Genomic DNA, 22,424 nt, shown 5'->3' on the forward strand with positions numbered 1-22,424 from the left:
TCTCTTAGAATCTTTCCTCCTTACTGGGATTTATTTTTACGGAGAGTCATGAATTACCTCATTAAATATCTGCTACTGCTTGTTTACCATCATTTTGCTGATCTACCCACCCAGTTCACTTTAGGTAACTATCCTCATTTCATTATAATTCCCTTTATTTAAGTAAACACAGTTGTTTCTGACTCAAGTTTCTTACTCTTAAATTGAATATTAAATTCTAATCACGTCATGACCAAAATTTACCTTTTTTCTTCCTCAACAACATGCAGTTTTATAGTGTGTTTACTCAGTGAACATTCTGGTGTGCTGCACAGGAGTATTATCAAAAACAATTATTGACACCAGGTCACAAGGAGATATTTGGAGTCCAAAAGCCTTGTCAAAGGGGTGGAGGAATGCTTTAGTAAGAAGTGTGGTTTAGGAAGGAAGTATTTTGAAAGAGTGCAGGACTAGCAGAGATGTGCAAGATCATGGAGAGATGTGAAAACAACGATGAGGGTTTTAAAATTGAAGTCCAGCTAGAACTAGGCCAATATAAAAGTCAAAAGTCAGAGGTGATAAGTGAATATGATTCAGCATAAGTTAAGACATGGGTAGCAGAGTTTTGGTTGTCCTAATGTTTAAGAGTTGGTATATGGGAAACTGGGTACAAGAATACATGAACAGTCAAGTCTAGATTTAAAGGCACAGGTGAGGGTTTCAGCTAAAAATTGAGGCAGATGCAGAACAGTGAGGCAGCATGATGCAGGTGAAAGTAGTTAATCTTAGTGATGGCATTGATACGTGGTAAGAAGTTCATCTTCGGGTCAAATATAGAATCAAGGATGGGAAATCAAAACCAGCCTAATACGGTTGCCAGGAGGGTGGCTAAAGAACAGAACTTGTGGCAGGGACCAAAGACAATAACTTAGGTTTTTCTAGATTCATTACACTATGCACTGTCAGTGATACACTTATTTTATAAACAGTATTTTGTCCATCTGAGTTAAACTATCAGCATAAATTGTGCAGTATTTCTTAAAATTCAGTTCTAGACACGTGTAAATGCATAGGTTTCCTACCTCCACTCCTTTATAAATTCTGTGTGTTAGATAGCTACATGAATGCATCCCATCCAATTACTAAGCTCCAATTCTACAAACTCCCTTCCCTTATTCACCAGGCCTCTACTCATACCTCTTTACTATATCACATTTATAAGAATGCTCAAAAATAGCATGGCTAATGCACTTGTGTTTTGGATTTCTGTTAACCAAAGCACTCCTGCAGAAAAATACTTTCTTCCAAATAAAAATTGTATAATTGAAAAGATTTTGAATTAACACAAAATGGAGAAGGAGATTTGTTTTGAAAACAACCAAACAAGCAAGTTTAAGGGAAACATCCTCGCAAACATCTACGGGTTTAAATAGAGTAATCTGTCAAACTAAATACATTAAAGAGAGACATGGACCATTGGATCTGTAGTACCATTCAACATGATAGCAGGAAATTTTTGAAACACTACTGGAGACAAAAATAAAGCTGTCTGCTGAGGATTGAAAAAGCAATGCTGCTGATGCACTGGGAAAGCCCTTAGTTCTTCACTGAGAAGGGCATGGGATCTTTTATTTCCATCTAAATAGGTATAATTCAAAGTACAGCTGCTGTGATAATGCAGCATTTCCACAAGCCTTGCTGGCATGTAAACTCAAAATTAAATTCTTAGCTGCAAACCACAACTTTTAAGAGGCAATACTGCTCGCAAAAACCAAGATGGCAGACTGCTGCTTACCTCATGATATTATCATCAATATGCATCAGGGAAGTTGCTGTATAAAGTTTGCTAATGTCTACATCTGCCAGAGGATTTGGTGCTTTGCACTCATTTTCTCCAAATAAAATTTTTCTGTAATATATAAAATGTAAACACCAAAGTCAAAATGTTAACTATTTCTTATTAATTTTGACCAATGTCAATTGGCAGAGAATCTAGCATTATGAAAAGCAGACACAGGAAAACATAGGCACTATTCTTTAGACTCATACTAAACTTGAAATCTTAACTCAGTTTCTCTCTTCACAGATGCTACCTACCAAGTTTCTGCAGCACTTACTGTCTTTATTTCAGATCTCCAGCATTTGCAATATTTTGCTTTTCTATTCCATCATACGATATGCTTATACAACTGAGCATTCACACCCATATCTACATTAAAGATAATCAAGATAAACACTGGCTCCAAATAGTTCATTGAAACAAGATAAAGAACCAACACAGAATAAAATACAAGAATGAACAAAGTAGCTCAATACTCCGCATTCACTCTGCGGAATTCTAACCTGCTAAATTCAAAGTAAGCAATTGCTATCCATATTTTACGTGGAAGCTAAAACACTGGGAAATATGACAACTACAGTGCTGAGAGTTTTTGGAGTGTAACAGGAGCACAAATACTAGATTTCGCAGATGCCATTAAATACTGGCTCTAGAAGCTGTTGGATATGTATATTTTTATATTTTAGTACTGGATTCTATGGCAAAAGTTATCCTCCACCCTACTATTGGCAATGCGTCAATACAATGGCAACATTATTACACAGAAGAATTTGAGTGTATCCCAGAATGTTACGATCTTAAAAATGACATCTTGATGAGGGAATAGAGACCAATCACTTATTCAGGTGGATGAGAAACAGGCAGATGTTTATCAAAAATTGTTTTACCAGTGGGTTACAGAAAGATGTTGCTGGTTGTTGGTTGCCCATGAATTACCAGCAGGCCATTTAAGAGCAAGGAAAACTCTAGCCAAAATCCAATTTTTTTTAAGCCTGGACTGCATAGGGATGTGGTTGAATTTTGCCGGACATGTCATACATGTCAAGTATTTAGAAAACCTCAGGCAGTAATAAAACGAGCACCCTTAATTCTTGCATTTGAGGAATCTTTCACACGGGTCTTAATTGATTGCATAGGACCCCTACCTAAAACAAAAAGTGGGAGACAGTATTTGTTGACTATACCGGTGGCATGGTGACTCAGTGGTTAGCAATGCTGCCTCACAGAGTCCCAGATTCAATTCCAGTCTCAAGCAACTGTGTGGACTTTGCACATTCTTCCAGTGTCTGTGTGGGTTTCCTCTGGGTGCTCCGCACTTTTCCCCCAGAGTCCAAAGATGTGCAGGTTAGGTGGATTGGCCATGCTTAACTCGCCCCTCATGTCCAGGGATGTGCAGGCTAGGTGGATTAGCCAGGGGAAGTACAGGGTTGCAGGGATAGGGTGGGATGCTCTTTGGTCAGTCGGTGTGGACTTGTTGGGCCGAATGGCTTGTTTCCACACTGTAGGGATTCTAGGAATAATAATGATGAAATTACAAAATCTAAAAAAAAAAAGTTCAAATAATACCAAAAATCTTCCCTCGGCCAAACAACAAGTGTTGCTTTTACTGTTTATGGCTAGGCGTGCTAGCAACTCCCAGGCAACTAGGACACCAGTACCAAAGTAAACTAAAGTGACAAAGCAATATGTAAGCATTGATGTTAGCAAATCCAACATGTTTACTTTGGCATCATTATTGATGTTGAAAGACCTGTAGTTCGAGGGCCCAGGGCACTACAATGATAGAGAGCAAAATATTAAATCAGTTTACATTTTTAAGTGTGCATTTTTATGGTTGAAAATCTACATTAACTTTGATTAAGAAAGCGCAAACAGGTGCATTACAAAGTAAGAATGAAAAGAATTCAAGAAAATGGTTTCTTAAGCCTAAAATAGGTTAAAGATTGGTCACTACAATTATGTAACAGCTTATCTGGTTAGTCTTTTCTCAAAAAGAGATCTGCGAATACTCTGCAACTCTTATTAAATAGAATATATTCAATAATCACAATAAACATACGAATAGCCAACATAAATTTAAAATAATCACCTGTGAAACAAAATAATCTTTTTCATGTTATCTGCCATTAGGAAGTTGTAAAACCTCCGACATTGATCCCAGCGGAGGAATGTTTCTTGTGCCCTAAGCAAAAGAAAATATTTTAGGCAAGAAAATCAAAATATAAAACACAACTTACAGACTGCTGTTTAAATCTAACAACGACTTCAGCGTTCCAAAGGTAAAACAAAAAGCAGTGATAATTTATCACTGAAAGTTTGCCCAAGATTTGAATCACACATCAGGAAATTCTTGAAAACATCATTAGAGGCTAGGAGCAGCTTCTTGTCCATTAAGCACCCTTCTCTAGCCTTCAACCTCTCTCCCTCACATACTTTCTACAGGGCATTTATTCTATTGATGCTACTACTAACACTGCAAGTCCAAATTTTTTGCACAATGCGTTACATCTTGTAACTGGATTATTTCAAAATTAAGATTTATTCCAGTATTCTTTCAACTAATTCTTTCTGGAAGCTAAAAACTATGGAAACCCTTTTCATTCCATCCCTTCTCACCCTATTCCAGCCCTGCCCCATACAGTGTATAGGAGATGTGACCTGAAGATATGCATAATTTTATCACTAGAACTCCACTAATCTCATTTCTTTTTGTTACAGGCGATGTATAATATGACTGATAGTCAGTGTACCAAACACAAACTGGGAGTACCACAACAGGCTTAATAAAACTCAGTTAGGTTCAGTAGGAACACTCACAAAATGCCTTGCAACAGCTCCACTATAAATAGTTATTATTGTTATAATTGTCCAAGAGTGTGGAAGTGAAAAAATAACTTGAAGTGTCTCATTAATTGGGTTAATTAATTTTCATAATTAACCAAAGAAGTTTAGTTATGTATATAATGAAATGAAAAGCCTGTTCAAACTTGCTACCCTCTCATGACGTAAATCTGGCAGCATTCAAAAGTCAGACAACAGAAGTTCATGGGGCCCAAAGTACCTTGGGAAAAGTTACTTCCACTAACCAAGATTTTAAATCCATTTGTTCTCAGAAACCTTCCAATTTTACAAGCTTCTCCTTATTCACTCTATCACTCAAGATTGTTCAGTTTATACTATTGGGAAAGATCTTTATTCCTGTATATCAAGTTGATTTTGGTGATCGGAAAGTTTCAAAAGTCAACATTTTCATTTGTATCTGTCAGTGCCTGATCTTTGGTTTTCTCAATTTAAAGAAAGTCAATTCCCACAGAATATAATCCACTTGTAGCAATAAAGAGAATTAGGCAGCTATTCTTGTTCTAAATGATTTTTAGCTGTTAATAATAGATGTCAAACCAGAAACTTTCATAATTCTGGAATAGTTTGGAGACAGAGCAAGGAGTAAGTTATCACTGTTCCACATCAAACACAGCAGCTATTTAAGTGTATTGCATCAGTCTCCAAGTTTTGTTGAGACTCAAGGAAATAAACTCGGTTTTTAGGTGCATGTTTTGATCGAATATTCAAAACAAGAGAACGATAGTCTAAGGTAAAAGTTAGGTCATTGAACGTGAAACAGAAGCCTTATTCTCAAGTTGTGCCACTAGTTTAATGAATGTTTGTTAAACCAGCCACTCTATTTTAATACAATGTAAAATGTTTTATCCCTTCTGATCATATCAGAATCTAAAGACCCCTGCTCTTCTCACTCGTGACAGAATTCTTGTGTCCATCTACAAGGGCTGATGGGGGCATCAATTTAATGTTCTTCAAAGAGACAGTGCCCTTGAAAGTGTTTTCTTTTTAAATTCACTTGTGCAACATGGGCATCGCTGGCTGGCTGGCATTTATTGACCGTCCCTAGTTGCTCCTCAAAGTGGTGGTGAGCTGCCTTCTCAAACCACTGCAGTCCATGTTCTGTAGGTTGACCCACAATGCCCTTAGGGAGGGAATTTCAGGATTTTGATCCAGTGATTGTGAAGAAATGGCAATATATTTCCAAGTCAAGATTGACAGTGACTTGGAGAGGAACTTGCAGGTGATGATACTCGCATGTATCTGCTGCCCTTGTCCTTCTAGATGGAAGTGGTCACGAGTTTGGAAGATGTTGTCTAAGGATCATTAGTGAATTTCTGCTGAGTATCTTGTAGATATTTTTGCCAATGAGCACTGGTGGTGGAGGGAGTGGATGCTTGTGGATGTGGTGCCAATCAAATGGGTTGGAGATTGTCAACCCTTTGAGTGTTATTGGAGCTGCACCCATTCAGGTAAGTGGGAGTATTTGATCACACTCCTGACTTGTGCCTTGCAGATGCTGGGCACGTTTTGCACAGTCATGGAGGGGAGTTGCCCACCACAGTATTCCTAGCTTCTGGCCTGCTCGCGTAGCCGCTGTTTATGTGGCAAGTCCAGTTGAGCTTTTGGTCAATGTTGATAGTGGAAATTCTGTGATGGCAACATCCTGGATTGTCAAGGGGCAGTGGTTAAATGTCTCATTGGAGATGGTCATTGCCTGGCATTTGTGTTGCGACAAGTTCAATGTTCAATCTTGCACCTTTCCCTCATCTGAAGAAACCCTGGCATTAGTGGATAAATAGTGGATTATAATGGTAACAGTCATTCTTGAGTCTTCACAAATGGATGCCCAAACCATGAGCTGGCAGGAGAGGGAAGTTAATAAATTACACTATTCAAGGCGGCACATGCCTGGCACTGGAGAAGGAAACTGCTGATGAGCATGCCTTATATTTGAATACCAGCCTTTAGAAACCAGACCTGTCATCCTCCAGAGGCAGTTTTCTCATTTTAAACAGCAGCATTACTGAGAATGAGCAGTAAATAATCAGAAAGAATCTATTATTGAGACTGCGTATGTCTTGCAGAAAGAACAGACTTGCAGTACTTCCAGCTAGTCTCGTACCACACTATGCTATCCCTCCCACCTGTCCTATTGCAATTTTAGCCTATTGTCAAATTGCCAGCCCTGGTTAAGTGACATTATGTTGTTTGCATGAAATTTTCTGAAAACGTATTCCTTGCTCATTTCCTCGTGTCACCATAAAACTCTGTCTTGTTTCCCCGATCTCAGGCAAACCCAGCTGGGTTGCTCCCTTTGATCCGGGACACAAAAGCATTCCTCCAACTGTTGACATGTCATCAGAAGCCAGACAGAGAAACTTCAAATTTTTTCTACTGGTTGCCTGTGTATGGCAAGACTGTTGCCTACTTTCTACCTCAGTAGTCAAATTATGGCATGCCTGAAAAATTGCAGCTTGTGCATCTCTGGTGCTAAGTTAGCAAACTGCTCCTTCTGTTTCTTCATGTCCATGTCCTAAAATGAGAGGCTGCTCAGTCTCAAGACCTTATTATTATTTGTCTTATCATTCCAATATCAGAACATTGTGCTCTTAAATGCATGACAGGACATCTCAGGCTGTCTTCCATAGAACAATCTTCTAAACAGGGTGAAAAATTTAACATGTCAACATTTTTGGCCAATCAGCTACAAGCTTGTTTCTTCAGTCTTACCAACGAGCCATTTGCAATACAAAGTGTCCAGCTAAACAATGCCCCTTACTACAATGCTAGAAGAAAGCTAGCACTGGTTGTTTGATCAGCCAGAGCTAGGAGCTCTCTGCTCCAGTAATTTACTATCATCTTTTCAGAACTGCACTTGATGCATTCTACGTTGCTATTTTTAAACTTTGCTAACTTTCAATCTAAAGGGATTTTCAACCACAACCATTTGAACTGAAATCCAATTCCATACTGCTACTCTACCTTTTGACATTTCTCAGAGTAATCCTAATTGCTATTTTTAGCACCCAAGTTACCTTAGCCTTGACTAATCAGTATGGAATAATGTTTGGAGCTTCAGGTGTTGTGTCTCTCTAAATCCATTTAAAATTAAGTCTGACTGCTTGAGTCAGTATTGGAGCAAATCCTAATAGAACATTAATAATCTCACACATTGTCTTATTAGGGAGTGGAAAGGCCAAGCTGGAAAATAAAACTCAGACAGGGCAAAATGCACTTTTACTGTGGAAGGGCACTTAAGGTTAAGCATTGAAAAAACTACAACTATTTTTAAAAAGTTCCCATCCACTTTATTTTTTTTTAAAAAAAAGATTTTGAAATTCTTTTACTAGTTTCCAAATCCTCAAACCCAGCTGATTTTTGGAATCTCTTCCATTTCCATGTCCAGAGACATCCAAATCTGGTCTGTTACACATCCCCAATTTTCAGTGATCTGTCATCAATAGACGAGCGGTTAGCCACCAGTCCTTGAACCCTGGGATTCCCTCCCCAAATGCATGATTTGAGACACCTATTAAAACGCTACCTCCCTATTCACCTGCCTTACTATCTTCTTATGGGTATGGTCTGATCATGCTCTTATGAAGTATCTTGTATAAAGTTGGAGAAGATTTGTAGCTCCGGTTGTGAATGAGGTTGCAGACTTGCTCACTGAGCCGGTGTGTTTGGTTGCAGATGTTTCATCGTCCTGCTAGGTAACATTGTCAGTTCACCTCCAGTGAAGCATTGGTGTTCTGTCCCGCTTGTTATTTATATGCCTCGGTTTGCTGGGGTGGTTGGCATTACTTCCGGCTGTTTTTCAATGGTTTGCCACTGAACCAGAAGAAGTAATGCCAACCACCCCAGCAAACCGAGGTATATAAATAACAAGTGGTACAGAACACCAACACTTCACCGGAGGCACACTAATGAAGTTACCTAGCAGGGTGACGAAACATCTGCAACCAAACACACTGGCTCAGCGAGCAAGTCTACAACCTCAAGGATCTTAGTAAAATGCCCTATGTTAAAAAGGTGCTGCAAAAATGCAAACTGATCTTGTTCACTTTAATGATGAATTTCAAACTTGCATCAGCTTTGGTTTAAGTTGTAGAAACCTTCTCCTCTGAGCAGAAGATTGTGATCCCTTGACATTGAAAAGCATTACCATCACTGAGTCCCCTATCAACAACATTCTGGGGGTTGCCATTGGCCAGAAACTGATCTGGGCTAGTCATATAAATACAGTGGCTACAGGAGTGGGTCAGAGGCTAGGGATACTGCAGCAAGTAACACCTCCTATCTTTTCAAAGTCTGTCCACAAGGCATAAATCAGGAGTCTGATGAAAGATCCCCTACCTGCCTGCAAGTGCAGCTCCAACACTCAAGAAGCTGGATATCATCCAGGACAGTGCAATCCATTTAACTGGCATCTCAAATATTCACTAGCTTACTAGTGTGCACAGTAACAACAGTGTGTACCATCTTCAACATACACTGTAAAAATTCACCAAGGCTCCTTAGACAGCACAGTCCAAACCCACAAATATTACCATCAAGACAGACAAGGGCACCAGACACAGGAGAACACCACTACCTGCAAGTTCCCCTCCAAGCCACTCACCACTTGGAAAGGTATCACCATTCTTCAGTATCACTGGGTCAAAGTCCTGGAACTCTCTCCCTAACAGCATTGCGGGTGTAACTACACCAAATAGACTGCAGTGTTTCAAGAAGCAGCTCGCCAATTTCAGCTCAAGGGCACTCAAGATGGGCTAGAAATTCTAGCCTAGCCAAAGTCCACATTCCATGAATGAATTAAGACAAAGTTTCCACTGAGCTCAAAAATCTGAGCTGACAATCCAGTGTAGAACTGAGGAAGTACATTTATCCTTTTATCCCCAAGCTATTTTCTTATTATAAATGCATGAATCAATATATATGCGTTAATAGCCTCTGACCTACTCTTGCACCCAGTGTATTTATATCAAACAGATGTTGTAGTTGCATTTCTGGAGTGGTTCTGGAAACCAGATTGGGAGGTGAGTGTATGACCTCTGAGCCATGGTTGGCCCAAGAACAAAAATCTGGTATTAATTAGCAACAATTTGAGATGATTAATGTACGAAGTGGAAATCATACAAGGTTTTGACCACAATCTTGAGAAAACCTGAGGTAATTTGTCTTGAACATACATCTTACTGATATTTTAAAGGAATATCAGGTGTAAAGAATGAAAAATTCCAGTTTTACAATGCATAAAAATGCCAATTCTGAGCAAAGTTTGAATCTTACAAACATGTATATTGTTACAGGCTAAACAAATGCCCAGGAGGCAAGTTTTATTACATTCTCATACAACACAGTGAATTATGCTGAAATAAAGTTAAAGCCAAGTATGATAGATCAACTGTTCATTAAAAATACTAACTACAAAAGTTCTATTGCTTGGCTTTCATATTTAATTACAAAAGCGCTATAAGCAGGGATCTCCCCCAGGAGTTCATAAAGTTTAAGGTCAATGATTACAAATTAGAGGAACAAACTGTTCCTTTATAATGTCTAACCTTTTCCTGTACGAATGAAGGCAGCATCTCAGTATAACGGCAACCCATTCAACTTGCATTACAAGAGAGGAAAAAGGATTTCAGTAACGAAATCAAAGGCATAAATGGTTTTCAACTATGCAGTTCACTCATCCAATCACTAGAGGTCATATCCTGCTTTGTACAATACTGCGCTGAGCAAAAATCTCTAGCGATCTAGCAAAAATGACATAAGAGCTGACAGCTAGGAAGTATCCCAACCTGAAAAATTTCAGTATGAGTATCAATAAAAATGCAATAAAGCTACATTCAGTTTTGCACAATTGAAAAATTAATTCTACCAGGGAATTAAATTCAAAGAATAAAGCGTCAGCACTTTAAGGATCAGAGGGTTAAAGCAAGGAACTTTCAAGTGAAGACTTTGTCAGCACTACTGAGAAGAGCAGCAGAGCCTTGGTTATTTCTGTAATGGTCGGATGAAAGAAAAATGTCTAATGTTGTGTGATTTGTAGTTTAACAAAGATTCATGTGTTTGTGACACAACTTGACAGCTTGTCTTCTGTATTTTCAGATTACTTCATTTTAGCAGTGTACTGGAGTTGCTTCCTTGGAGCAACAAAAGGTTGCGAGGGGATGCAACAGGTAGAGTTGTACAAGATGGTGAGGGGCACAAATAGGGTGGATAGGAAAATATTTTTTACCTATCAGCAGAGGCATCAATAACCAGGGAGCATAGATTTAAGGCAAGGGGTAGAAAGATAAATGGAGAAGTTGAGGATAACTGTTTTTTCAGAGGATGGGGAGTCTGTAACTCTCTGCCTGAAAGGGTGGTTGAGCCTGAAACTGTCAAATCATTTAAGCAGTATTTAGATATTCACTTGCAATACCATAGCCTCTAGGGGTATGGGTCAAAAGCTGCAAACTGTGATTAGTATTGCCAGATCTTTGTTGACTGGCATGGACAAAATGGGCCAAATAGCTCCTTCTGTGTGTGCTGGAAATGTCTCAGTTTTCAAAGAAAATACATCAATGCACAATATTATAGATGCTAAGTCAGAGTCTATAACTTTGTGGCACAATGAATTAAAGTACCACTATGACTCATTGCTGCACACTTTCTAAAATTATGTTAATTTAAAAATCACCTAATTTGCTGTTTTAATCTGAATACAACCACAAAGTCAATATCATCACTTTCGTTTAGGATAAATAACTCCTAGCTACCATGTAAAATATAGTCTCAACCAAATTCAATTAAGCTTCTGATGAATCAAATAATCTTAAATGCAACAATCCACAACACTCCAAGGAACAGCTGAGATGTAACTTTAAATTAAGGGCCACCTCAGCAGGGACTGAAGGTTAGTGCTGAAACATTACTGTACTTGTTCTATACTTGGTTTAAATTAACATGCTTTCATTTCATGTCTCACTTTGAGTGAAATAAACTCAGTTTAATTAGTTGGTGTTTACCATCCCCCTTTTCTGCATTAACTGTTCAAGACACGGCTGGTCTCAGTGTTTCAGTGCGGTGCTAGTGTTAAATACTGAAATAACATCAGCTCAGTCGAAAGACTCAAAGACTGAATTGTAGCCTCAATCTAAGAACATCTGATATTTCAGTCAAATGCTAGATGCGTTACTTTGTTGGAAGTATTCAGAATTCAGAGTTGAACTGTTGCCTGATGGTTCCAAAAATGCAAAAGATGCCACTGTTCACATTTGACAAAGCTACATTACTACTAAATAGAGAGGAAAGGAGTGGAAAGTAATGCAAATGTTGATACAGACTTGGTTGCCTTTCATAATCCTTGGTTTATTCCATCTTTCTCCTGCATCTCATTATGATATGCAGATAGTCAAGGAGCCTTTTCTCTCTGTTCCGCACAGAAATTTTACAATCTGTGATATTCATTGATTTTTGTGGAAGTTTATAACCCGATCTTAAAATGGGTTCCTGTACCCTCTCCCTATGAGGGAATGAATCACATTAACCTGGATTCAGATAGAACTCTTAATTAATTGTCTTCACTTCTAAAGATAAAAGAGGTCAAATGGAACATTTACAGCACAACTGTTGACAAATCCAATGCCTATAACACCATTCCGGAGCATTGGGGAAAAGAAATTTTGAGGACAATTGCAAAGGATCTGATATCTAATTGAAACAGAAATCCAAGAGTAAAGGCACAGAAGAGAAAAACAATGGATATTGCATCTTAAATAACTACATATTTCAGACACACAGTGAACATTAAAATCGTAAATACCTCAAATCTGGGGAATGTTAATGTGTACTGAGCAGACTATAAAGCTGCAATATTCCAATGATTAAAAAGATTTACTATGGATCCTCCCACCCCCATAAGAAGAAGAAGGAGGAGGAGGAGGAGGAGGAGGAGGAGGAGGAGCTTTAACTTTAGGACAAAGAAGGGAATAACGTGACCTATTCTGAAGTTTGCTCAACAGCAAGCCTGGGAGTGGTTTAACAGCAAAGATCAAAACAAGATTCAGATTGTTTTGCTGGGATGATGTTTACATTTGTACTCAATGGCAAAAATTTAGAGTTTCTTAATTTTAATTAGACCTCAAGTTTCTCAATGCTCCAGAATGGCACTATAGGCATTGGATTTGCTTTCTGCAAAGGTTTCTTTGAAAAAAAGACAACGTACTTGTTCTAAAACATAAAACCAAGTGAGAAATGCAAAAGTCACACACAGGTTCTCTGCTGGCCAGTTAATTTATAACAAAAACAAAGGATTCAAAAGGATCATCTTTTGTCGTTTCTGCCACCTCCAGCCTGGTATCACCAAACACAACTACCTTTCTGTCAACATTGTCAGAAGTCACACAACACGAGGTTGTAGTCCACAGGTTTATTTGAAATCACAAGCTTTCGGAGCGTAGCCTCTTTGTCAGGTGACTTCAAAGCTTGTGATTTCAAATGAACCCGCTGGACTATGACCCGGTGTGGTGGGACTTCTGACTTTGTCCATCCCAGTCAAACACGGCACCTCCACATCCTGTCAACATTACGAAGGGACAATTCCTCTGTTACACACTTTGGTCCACTAGTATATCACCCTCAACCTCCCATGGTACTCTTCCATGCAATCACAGGAGATGAAATACTTACTGTTTCAGCTCTTTACAAACCACAACCCAAAATAGTTCTTCAAGATAAAGCAACAATTTACACCAGAGGGATCAAATGCAGAACACCTCTACTCAGTCCACAAACATGGCCAGAATTTCTGGTATCTTTATTTTAATATCATCTTGCTCCCATGCTTATACTTTTGTCCTAGTTGTTCTGTTGCTGTGTGTCTCTGCATGGCACTGAACTCAAGCAGGAAGAGCATCATTTCAATTTCTGTTTAGGGACTTTACATACTTCTGAACTCCACATTTAATCCAACTTCAGATCAAGAATCTGCCCTGCACTTAGATTCTCATCTGCCCAAAAGACAGTCTGGTTTTCTTGGCTTTGCTTTCAGCAGAACTGACCTATATTCTTCTACTCCTCCATGATCATTAGCACTCACTTTACAAAGTAAAAACCAAAAGAACTGCAGATACTGTAAATCAGGACAAAAACAAAGTTGCTGGAAAAGCTCAGCAATTTGGCAGCATCCGTGAAGGAAAAAAAAACACTTTACATTTCGGGTCTGGTGACCCCTTCTCAGAACCACTCACTTACCTTTTGTTCTGACATTTGTGATCTCTAACCTCTTTTGGCCTCCAACCTCTTTTCTGTCTGTATCACTAGCTCATTCCCACCTTCTCTACTATAAAAAACCTATCACTTCTTCCTTCAGTTCTGAATAAAACTCATTAAACCCAAAACATTAATACGTTTTCTCCGTCCATAGATGCTGCCAAACTTTTTCAGCTTTCCTAGCATTTTGTTTTTATTCCAGTTAATTTATAACTTCAATGTTGTTATCTGAGGTTCTACAGTATAAAGTCTTTAATTTAGTCCTAAGTGTTTAAGACATTCTAAATATACTGTCTTTAACTACAGTTCTTTGATTTACTAGAACCTTTGATATGCCAAGCATTGCTTATTTTTTATTACAGACAGCAATTTTATTTGCAGGCTAAAAAGTAATGTAAAAAATTGATCTAACACAACATGGGGGTTATAGTAGGGCAATAAACTAGAATTTATGAATCTGCAACATCTGAAACTTCAGTTTTTTTTTTAAAAAAGTTAACTGGTAAAGTCTGGGCAAAAAAAAAACGATGCTTGAAGTATTAGAGAATTTAACAGTTCAGATGAAATTTGGATTCTTATGAAAAACACACACAATTTAAGAGTTTGGTTTTTTTTGCCTCCTCCTCCCTCCTAAAGGAGCTATGTTGTAACTCCAGGATGTTAGAAGCCATATAGCTCTTTTTACAAAGCCCTATTCATTATGACTGGCCTTAAATACAAGCGTAAACTTGTTCTTCAAGAGTGTAGAGCTCCAGTGAGCCCTGATTTTTTACATACCTTATAATCTTTAGAGTCTTGTCATACAAGAAGTCTGTTTTGTTTTCTTAAATTCTCAATTATTCAGTTATAGCCAGGGAATCACCTGCAGAGCTTATTTGCTCACTCACCATTTGCTCTAGTGTTTTCCCAAGGATGTGTTCTTGGCTCCCTCCTACTTCTCAAATACATGTTGCTTCTCCACATAACATCATCCAAAGATAATTAGTTTGCATATATCTGTTGATGACACCCAGTTCTACCTCATTATCAACTTTGCATACCCATCCACTGCATTTCAAGTTGCCATGATCTCCTGTTTGTAATCCAATAACAATGAGAACATAAACTAAAGGTCAGGAAGATCAAAGACATTGGCTTTAGTCTCTCCTACAATTTGTTTCTTAGCTATCAACTCTATCCCTTTCCATGGCAACAGGGCAAGGTTGAAACAGGTTGTTCATAATATTAGTGTCATATTTGACTGCCAGAAAAGCTTCTGAATCTATGTTACCACTTAAACAACATGTTTCCATCTCTTTAACACTGGAAAAAAAGCTCCCCAACTCTTCCAAACCTTCACCAGTACCCCATCTCAGGGCACATCCTCCCCTCCATAATTTCATCGAAATGTTGCTACCCATATTCTAATATGTATCACTGTCCATTACCCTATGCTAACTGACAGTCTGCCAGCCAGGCAATATCTTGATTTTAAAATTCTCATTCTTTAGAAATACTTCCATGGTTTCATCCCTTGTCATCACCAAGTTTCTCCAGGTTTGCAGCTCTCAAGGATACCTGCCCATCACCGTGAATCCTGGCTTCTTAAAAACACCCAATTTTAATTTTAATTTCAATTTCTCAAATCACTGCTGCTGTTCCTTTAGCCTAAGATCTTGAATTTCTCCTTTAAGCCTCTCTGCTTCTCCTTCCTCCAAGATAAGACTTAAGACCTCACCTTTTGATGGGCTTTTGGCCATGTGGCCCAATATCTCATGTTTTGTTGCCAAATTTTGTTCAATAACTGTCTGAACAATCAATCAATCAATCACTTTAAAAAATTCATAGAACATGGGCTTAAATGCTCAGAGAACAATTAAGATGGATTGCCATGCTGATATTCAAACCCATGTCCCTAAGAAGATTAACTTGGAGTTCTGAATGACCACTACATCCTTGTGCTATCTACAAGCCAACGTTAAAGTTTAAATGCTACTTTTGCTGAACACCTGACATAGAAAACAACTGAGATAACAAGGTGTACAGCTGGACGAACACAGCAGGCCAAGCAGCATCAGAGGAGCAGGAAAGCCGACGTTTCGGGTCTGGACCCTTCTTCAGAAATGGGTTTGTCGCAGAGAGAAACGTTTGAGGATCTGAATGTTCTGTGTGCAGCGGTCGGCGTGGTTGGGGCCAAATTCGGAAGGCCTGAATGTAGACTGTAGTCCATTGGGGATGATCTGGTTCCATAGGCAGGTACTAAGAAAGGCAATGTGGCTGTAGTACCTGGTTTGCTTCAGGATGTGGTCGAGCAGTTTCAGGGCCGAAGAGATTACAAGAGGGTTGCAGTGGGAGAGAGATCCAGAGGCCTTTCTGGAGGGAGGAGGGTAACTTCTTCAAGGTAGGCATCCTTAGAAGAAGCTTTGCAGTGGGGTTAAAATTGATTCAGAGAGATAGTGGGAATTGCCGATGCTGGAGAATCTGAGATAACAAGGTGTAGAGCTTGTTAATGGGCATTTCTGAAGGGTCCAGACCCGAAACGTCAGCTTTCCTGCTCCTCTGATGCCGCTTGGCCTGCTGTGTTCATCCAGCTCTACACCCCGTTATCTCAGATTCTCCAGCATCAGCAGTTCCCACTATCTCTATAGAAAACATGTGGTTTGTTTGGCTCAGTACCACACCATATTCAATATTTAGCCTTGCTGAATTCATTTAAACACTTCAAACTAGAGTTTTTGCAATTTAATAAAAAAATGTATAAAAGCATATTTCATTTTGAAACAACTCACCGAAGAGCACTATAGCCTTGGCAAACACTGATGCAACAAAGAACCTTCTCTTGATTGGTTCGATTCTCTCCAAGATATTTGCAAACAATGTTTCCACCAAGACTGAAACCCACAACCACCAGCTGGGTCTGAGGAAATGTTTTCTTTACGTAATTTACCATGGCACCAAACTCCCATGTACAACCTACAAAAAAAAAAAAAATCCTCAGTTAAATTTCAAAGCACTAAAATAAGTTGAAAGAGCTGATTTTAAAATAATTTGTTCAAATATTTAAATCCACATTCATTCTATTCCCCCGTTTTTATAGATGCTAACTGCAGACTGGCAATCCGAGCAATTTAGAAATATGAATGGTATTCTCAAGTTTAGAAACAAATTCAAGGAAATCCATTCACTGTCAAAAGTTGTTATACTGTTCAACTTGGGAATTCATTTTTAAAGAGGTTTTTGGTTTCACTTACTATGGACGACCAAAAGTAAACACAGACCAGCAGCGGTTTTTGATCAGTCTTTCAATGTTGTACTAACACTAGAAACTAAACAGAGAATGCCCCAGTTGGCAGACCAGACCTTAGCCACATTATTTTTGTGCAAATATTTTCCCTGTCAGTAACAGAGTAATATATTCAGGTATTCAAAGATTTGCTACCCCAGATTGAAGTCTGTGCTGTTGATAAAGTGCAGTTCTGAAGTTTACACAAGTATACCTTCTACAATAATGTACATTGTAATTATCTACAGTCCATCAGGGACCAGAGGTACCTTTCTTTGTGAGGGAGTGATAAGTGGTATATAGCTTAGCGGCACTACTCTGCATCAAGCATCAGTGCAATGAAGGTGGGAGGCTATCATAACTGACGTGATTGAACCCATGCCGTTGGTATAATTCTGCATCATATTATAGCCAACAATTACTGAGATTTCAATAAATATATTTGTGTTAATGTGTAATACACAAAAATTGACAATCCACTTCAGGTAATTTGTTCCCATCACAAACAATGAATCACAATATTAACACATTGCAATGGAAACTAATTTTGTTTTGCCTTTTTGAAGTTAAAACAGTCAAGAAATGCACATGCAAGTGTAAAAAATATTGTGACAAGCACAAACTATTCATTTGAATACTCCAGAAAGTCTATTCTTGATAATGCCTTTTCAATGTCAAACTGAACATAGAGAACAGATTAATAAAACTTCCAGACATCTGCACAAAGACACCTTAGCAGGCTTGCCGAGTGCCTTATCACAGCATCGATAGTAAGAGAAAATCACCACTGCAAGGGTAAAAACAATAACGTGTAACAACAATTCCCATAAAGCAATGAGGCAATTTGTTTTGGCACATATTGAGAATATAATGGAACTGAAAGGGGTACTGGAATATCTCACCATTTTTCCTCAATAGGATTACTGCATTGATACAGTGTTGGTAGTACTAACAGTCATGAACACAGTTTTATTAAAAGGACAACTGCTCTGGTAGAAATAATGCAAAAGCATGGTCAAGTCAATCACACCATGTTTAGTTAGAAGTTTTGTTTGAAATAATTAGATTGAGAATTCAGCCAAGGTCCTTGGAGCAGGATACCAGACTAAGCGATAAACGGAGAACCTATTGCCAATGTCAGCTGTTGGGAGTTGAAAGCCTGACAGAAGGAAAGGAAGGCGAAAGCTAGGGGTGCAGGTGCATAGTTCCTTGAAAGCGGAGTCGCAGGTAGACAGGGAGGGCGAAGACAGCTTTTGGCATACTTGCTTTCTTTGGTCAGTGAACTGAGCACAGGAGTTGGGATGTCACATTGCAGCTGCACAGGACATTCATTAGGCTACTTTTAGAATACTGCACTCAATTCTGGTCTCCCTGCTTTGGAAAGGGTTCAGAAAAGATTGACAAGGATGTTGCTGGGATTGGAGAGTTTGAGCTATAGAGAAGCTGAATAGGCCGAGGCTTTTTTCCCCTAGAGCAGCAGAGGCTGAAAGATGACCTTAGAGGTTTATGAGGGGCATAGTTAAGGTGAATAGCCAAGGTATTTTTCCCAGGGTAGGGGAGTCCAAAACTAGAGGGCATTGGTTTAGGGTGAGGAGGGGAAAGAATTAAAAAGGGACCCGACAGGCAACTATTTCACACAGAGGGTGGTGTGTGTATGGAAGGAGCTACCAGAGGAAGTTGTAGAGGTAGGTATAATTACAACATTTAAAAAGGCACTGGGATGGGTACATGAATAGAGGAGTATGAGCCAAATGCTGGCAAATGGGACTAGATCAGTTTAGGATATCAGCTTGGAATGCACAAGTTGGACCAAAGGGTCTATTTCCGTGCTGTACAACTCTGAGGAGCTCCAAAATTTTGAGTTCCAATAAAGTGCAAAGACAAGGTACTACATTGAGTAGGAACACTACCTTCAGTACCTTTTCTTTAAAGCATGTTTTATTATCCAAGTGCTCAACTATTACTGCGGAACGAATTACCAAGAAAATTTATGCTTGCATTTCGCTCCCATCCCCCTAAGCAATAGCAGGCGATTCTCAACATTACAACAGGAGAATCAAGGCTAAACTTGAGAATATTAAGTTCAGCCAATTCTTAGACATTAGAAAAATAGAATGTACTGCACCTCTAGACATGGATTCCATTGGAACACTGGTTAGGAGAACAGATTTGCATATTTTTATGCCAAATCTATTTCCATCTTTTGAGTTTACTTATGATTAGTATCTTACTAAAGTAGCTATTATAGAGTTATATAGAGTCATACAGCATGGAAACAGACACTTTGGTCCAACTAGTTCACGCCAACCATGTTCCCCAAAAAAAAAACCTCTAATCTCTTCAGCCCTAAAACTGCTCGACCACGTCCTGAAGCAAACCAGGTACTCCGTCTTCTCTCCACCTATCTTCTCCTTTATCCATCTTCTAGCCACCTACCCCTCTCTCCCTATTTATTTCAGAATCCCCGTCCTCTCCCCCATTTCTGAAGGGTCTAGACCCGAAACGTCAGCTTTCCTGCTCCTCTGATGCTGCTTGGCCTGTGTTCATCCAGCTCTACACCTTGTTATCTCAGATTCTCCAGCATCTGCAGTTCCTACTATTTCCCCCCACCTGACTGTGTTTGGTCCATATCAGTCCAAACCTTTCCTGTTCATGTACTTATCCAAATGTATCTTAAATGTTGTAACTGTACTTCTTGAACAATGTATAATTGAGTTACTGTAGAGTTATGTAAAACTAATCTACTGTAAGAAAAACTGCTTGTGAAATAGGCATGTGCTCTAAAATTAATAACAAAATCAAAGCAAAGCATTCTGATGGCAAACTATTCAAGGCTTTGTTGTTTATATTAGAGTCCTACAATTATCCAGAAGCTTTGTATCATAGAAACGAAAAAGCACAAATGAGCAACTGCTAATGTTGATTAAAGACATTTCATTTGATCTTATACTCATCCATCAGTATTGTGTTTCTCTGCCGCATATTTACACTTATCTATTGTCCTAACACCTGTAATAGAAATGTGTACATTATTGTGGAGATGGTGGTACGCAGTTGAGATTTTTTTAAAAATCTGAAAATAAGAAACTGAAGGTGGTGGGGGTTGGGACAGGGCCCACATTGGAACAGCATTGTAACTTCAAAACAGGACTTTTCTTCTCTAGCTCTAAACAGAAGGTCCACTGAACACAGAATCACATCAATATTGTTATTCACCTGTTAAGAGATATTTGATTAGATTTGCCAAATGCTAATCTGGGCAGAGCATAAACAGGCTCCTGAAATGTTAATTCTTGTTTCAAAAAAAAAATCAGGACAAAGTACTAAATCATTTCCAGGAGACAAAGCAAACTGGCAGGGCTTTGAAATGCAGAAATATATGCAGAGAACACAGCAAAAATTAAATATGCTTGAGGCATAAAAAGATAGAGAATCACTCTTTATTCAACTACTTTGCTCCACATGCAAGTTAATATATTTAGGCCATTTCATTGCCAGCAGTTATTGACCACTTGATTAGGAAAGAATACAAAACTGAACATAGATTTTAGTAATATTATTCTTCACACATTAAGTTGGTCCCAGCAGTGGTGTTAAAAAGTGCAGAAGGCTAAGAACTGATGGGTTGAAACTTGAACAACTGATCAATGCTAATCCTTCAAAAATTCAATAATAGTCAAACTTAACATCAAACTAAAGTTCAAACAGATGAGAAACCATAGGAGTTTTTCAACTAATGAGGCACTGCCAGCAGTGGAAGCACTGAACAGATAGCTCCAGCACATGATGATAAACTACACCTGAAGTAGCACCAAGAAATCAAATGTTCTTGGACCTTGACAGTTGTCAAAGGTTGAAAATATATAGGGCGTTTACTTGAAAAAAATTATGGAGATGTAGATATCACCTGGAAGGCCAGCAGTTTCAGTCAGTGTGGCATGGGCTAGCTAAACTCCCAACAATGTTTCTGCTACGTACTGCAGATCCAATGGGAAAATGGTCAAACAAACAGCAGTGATCTTCCTTAAGTCAGCTCCATCAGCATTCAGGCAAAATTAACCTAAAAATGAACTTTGATGGACTGAGCTATATCCAGATGACTGAAAATAATTGCAAGAAGGCTGTGATACTGTGAATGTAAGTGTTTTGATTTTTCAAACAGTTGGGGTCACATTTAAGATATGGGATTTAAAACATGATGCGTCTGCATACAGTTATCACCATTCCCGATGATTGATTGGCAACAAGTTCCTCCCAGTTATTTAAGGTCAATACTGCTGCACTTTGAGGAGAATTTAATGCTGTGACTTCTGTTTGTCCTTCCTTTGAAAGTTGAGGAAAAAAGATCTGGAGTTGAATCTGGGTCCCTAATGCTATGAGGCAGCAGTGGTGGCCATTGTGCCATAGTAACACACAAAATCATTAAGACTTGTGTGTTTTAAATACGGTCTACAAAATTTCATTTTAGCAGTACTCCAAATTCAGCGCAAGAGAAAATGAAGTATTAGAGCTGTAATAAACGTGGGCTTCCTGACAAACGCAATGGGCCACCAAAAAGATTTAATCAGTTCAGCATTTTTATTGCACTATATTTGTTTTATGCACAATCCAAGTAACAGAACCTACTGTTAAAATCAAGTGTGAAATTCAAATAGGAATTATTACTACATTTGTGGGAAAAATAACACCATGACAACAGCACCTTGTGTCCAGTACAGAAAGTTCTCTATAAAGTCTGCCTATGAGCTAGAAAACTACCGAGCAGAAAAACAAAAAAAATTTAAACCTTTTTTCCTTGATGTCATCTCAAAGCCACTGAAGAGAAGCAGCCAAAGACTCAACAGCTTACGAAAGGCCCTCAGAATTGATCCGCCTTGCACCCCCTCCCCCCAAATCAAAGAATGTGTGCTACTGGCGAGTTACACAACATTCTAGCTGGTTGCATTTCACCAAAGTTGACAAAATCAATTCTGTTGAAAGATGTGGCTTCCAGTTTTCTGCAACAACATCAGAAGGCCTTAATGCTGATTACGCTCACAATGGCATCTTAGACCACTTTAATAAGCTAAAGTCATGATATAAATGCCAATAGTTGCTGCTGTTGAAGTGAAGGATGAACGAAATAACTTGTTTCCATTGAAATGGAAACTTCAGTTAAGGTAAATGAACTCTGGACAAAACGTTGTTTCACACATACAAAATTGTATTAGACATAGCCATTAAACAGTATATCCCAAAATC

The 22,424-nt window shown here is 38.7% G+C and overlaps 1 protein-coding gene across 2 annotated transcripts in view; it reads right to left on the reverse strand.

The window, feature by feature from the left end:
- Positions 1–22,424, reverse strand: part of LOC109919449 (abhydrolase domain containing 2, acylglycerol lipase) — an 84,267-nt gene that overhangs the window by 18,646 nt on the left and 43,197 nt on the right. For both annotated transcript variants that reach the window (XM_048615873.1, XM_048615874.1), the window contains exons 6-8: positions 16,690–16,873; positions 3,909–4,001; positions 1,775–1,888 (exon numbers count right to left, since the gene is read on the reverse strand). In XM_048615873.1, coding sequence (XP_048471830.1) covers positions 1,775–1,888; positions 3,909–4,001; positions 16,690–16,873 — 391 coding nt within the window. The remainder of the gene's footprint in view (positions 1–1,774; positions 1,889–3,908; positions 4,002–16,689; positions 16,874–22,424) is intronic.

This window comes from Rhincodon typus, chromosome 33 (assembly GCF_021869965.1).
Source record: "Rhincodon typus isolate 14 chromosome 33, sRhiTyp1.1, whole genome shotgun sequence".
Classification (NCBI taxonomy): domain Eukaryota; kingdom Metazoa; phylum Chordata; class Chondrichthyes; order Orectolobiformes; family Rhincodontidae; genus Rhincodon; species Rhincodon typus.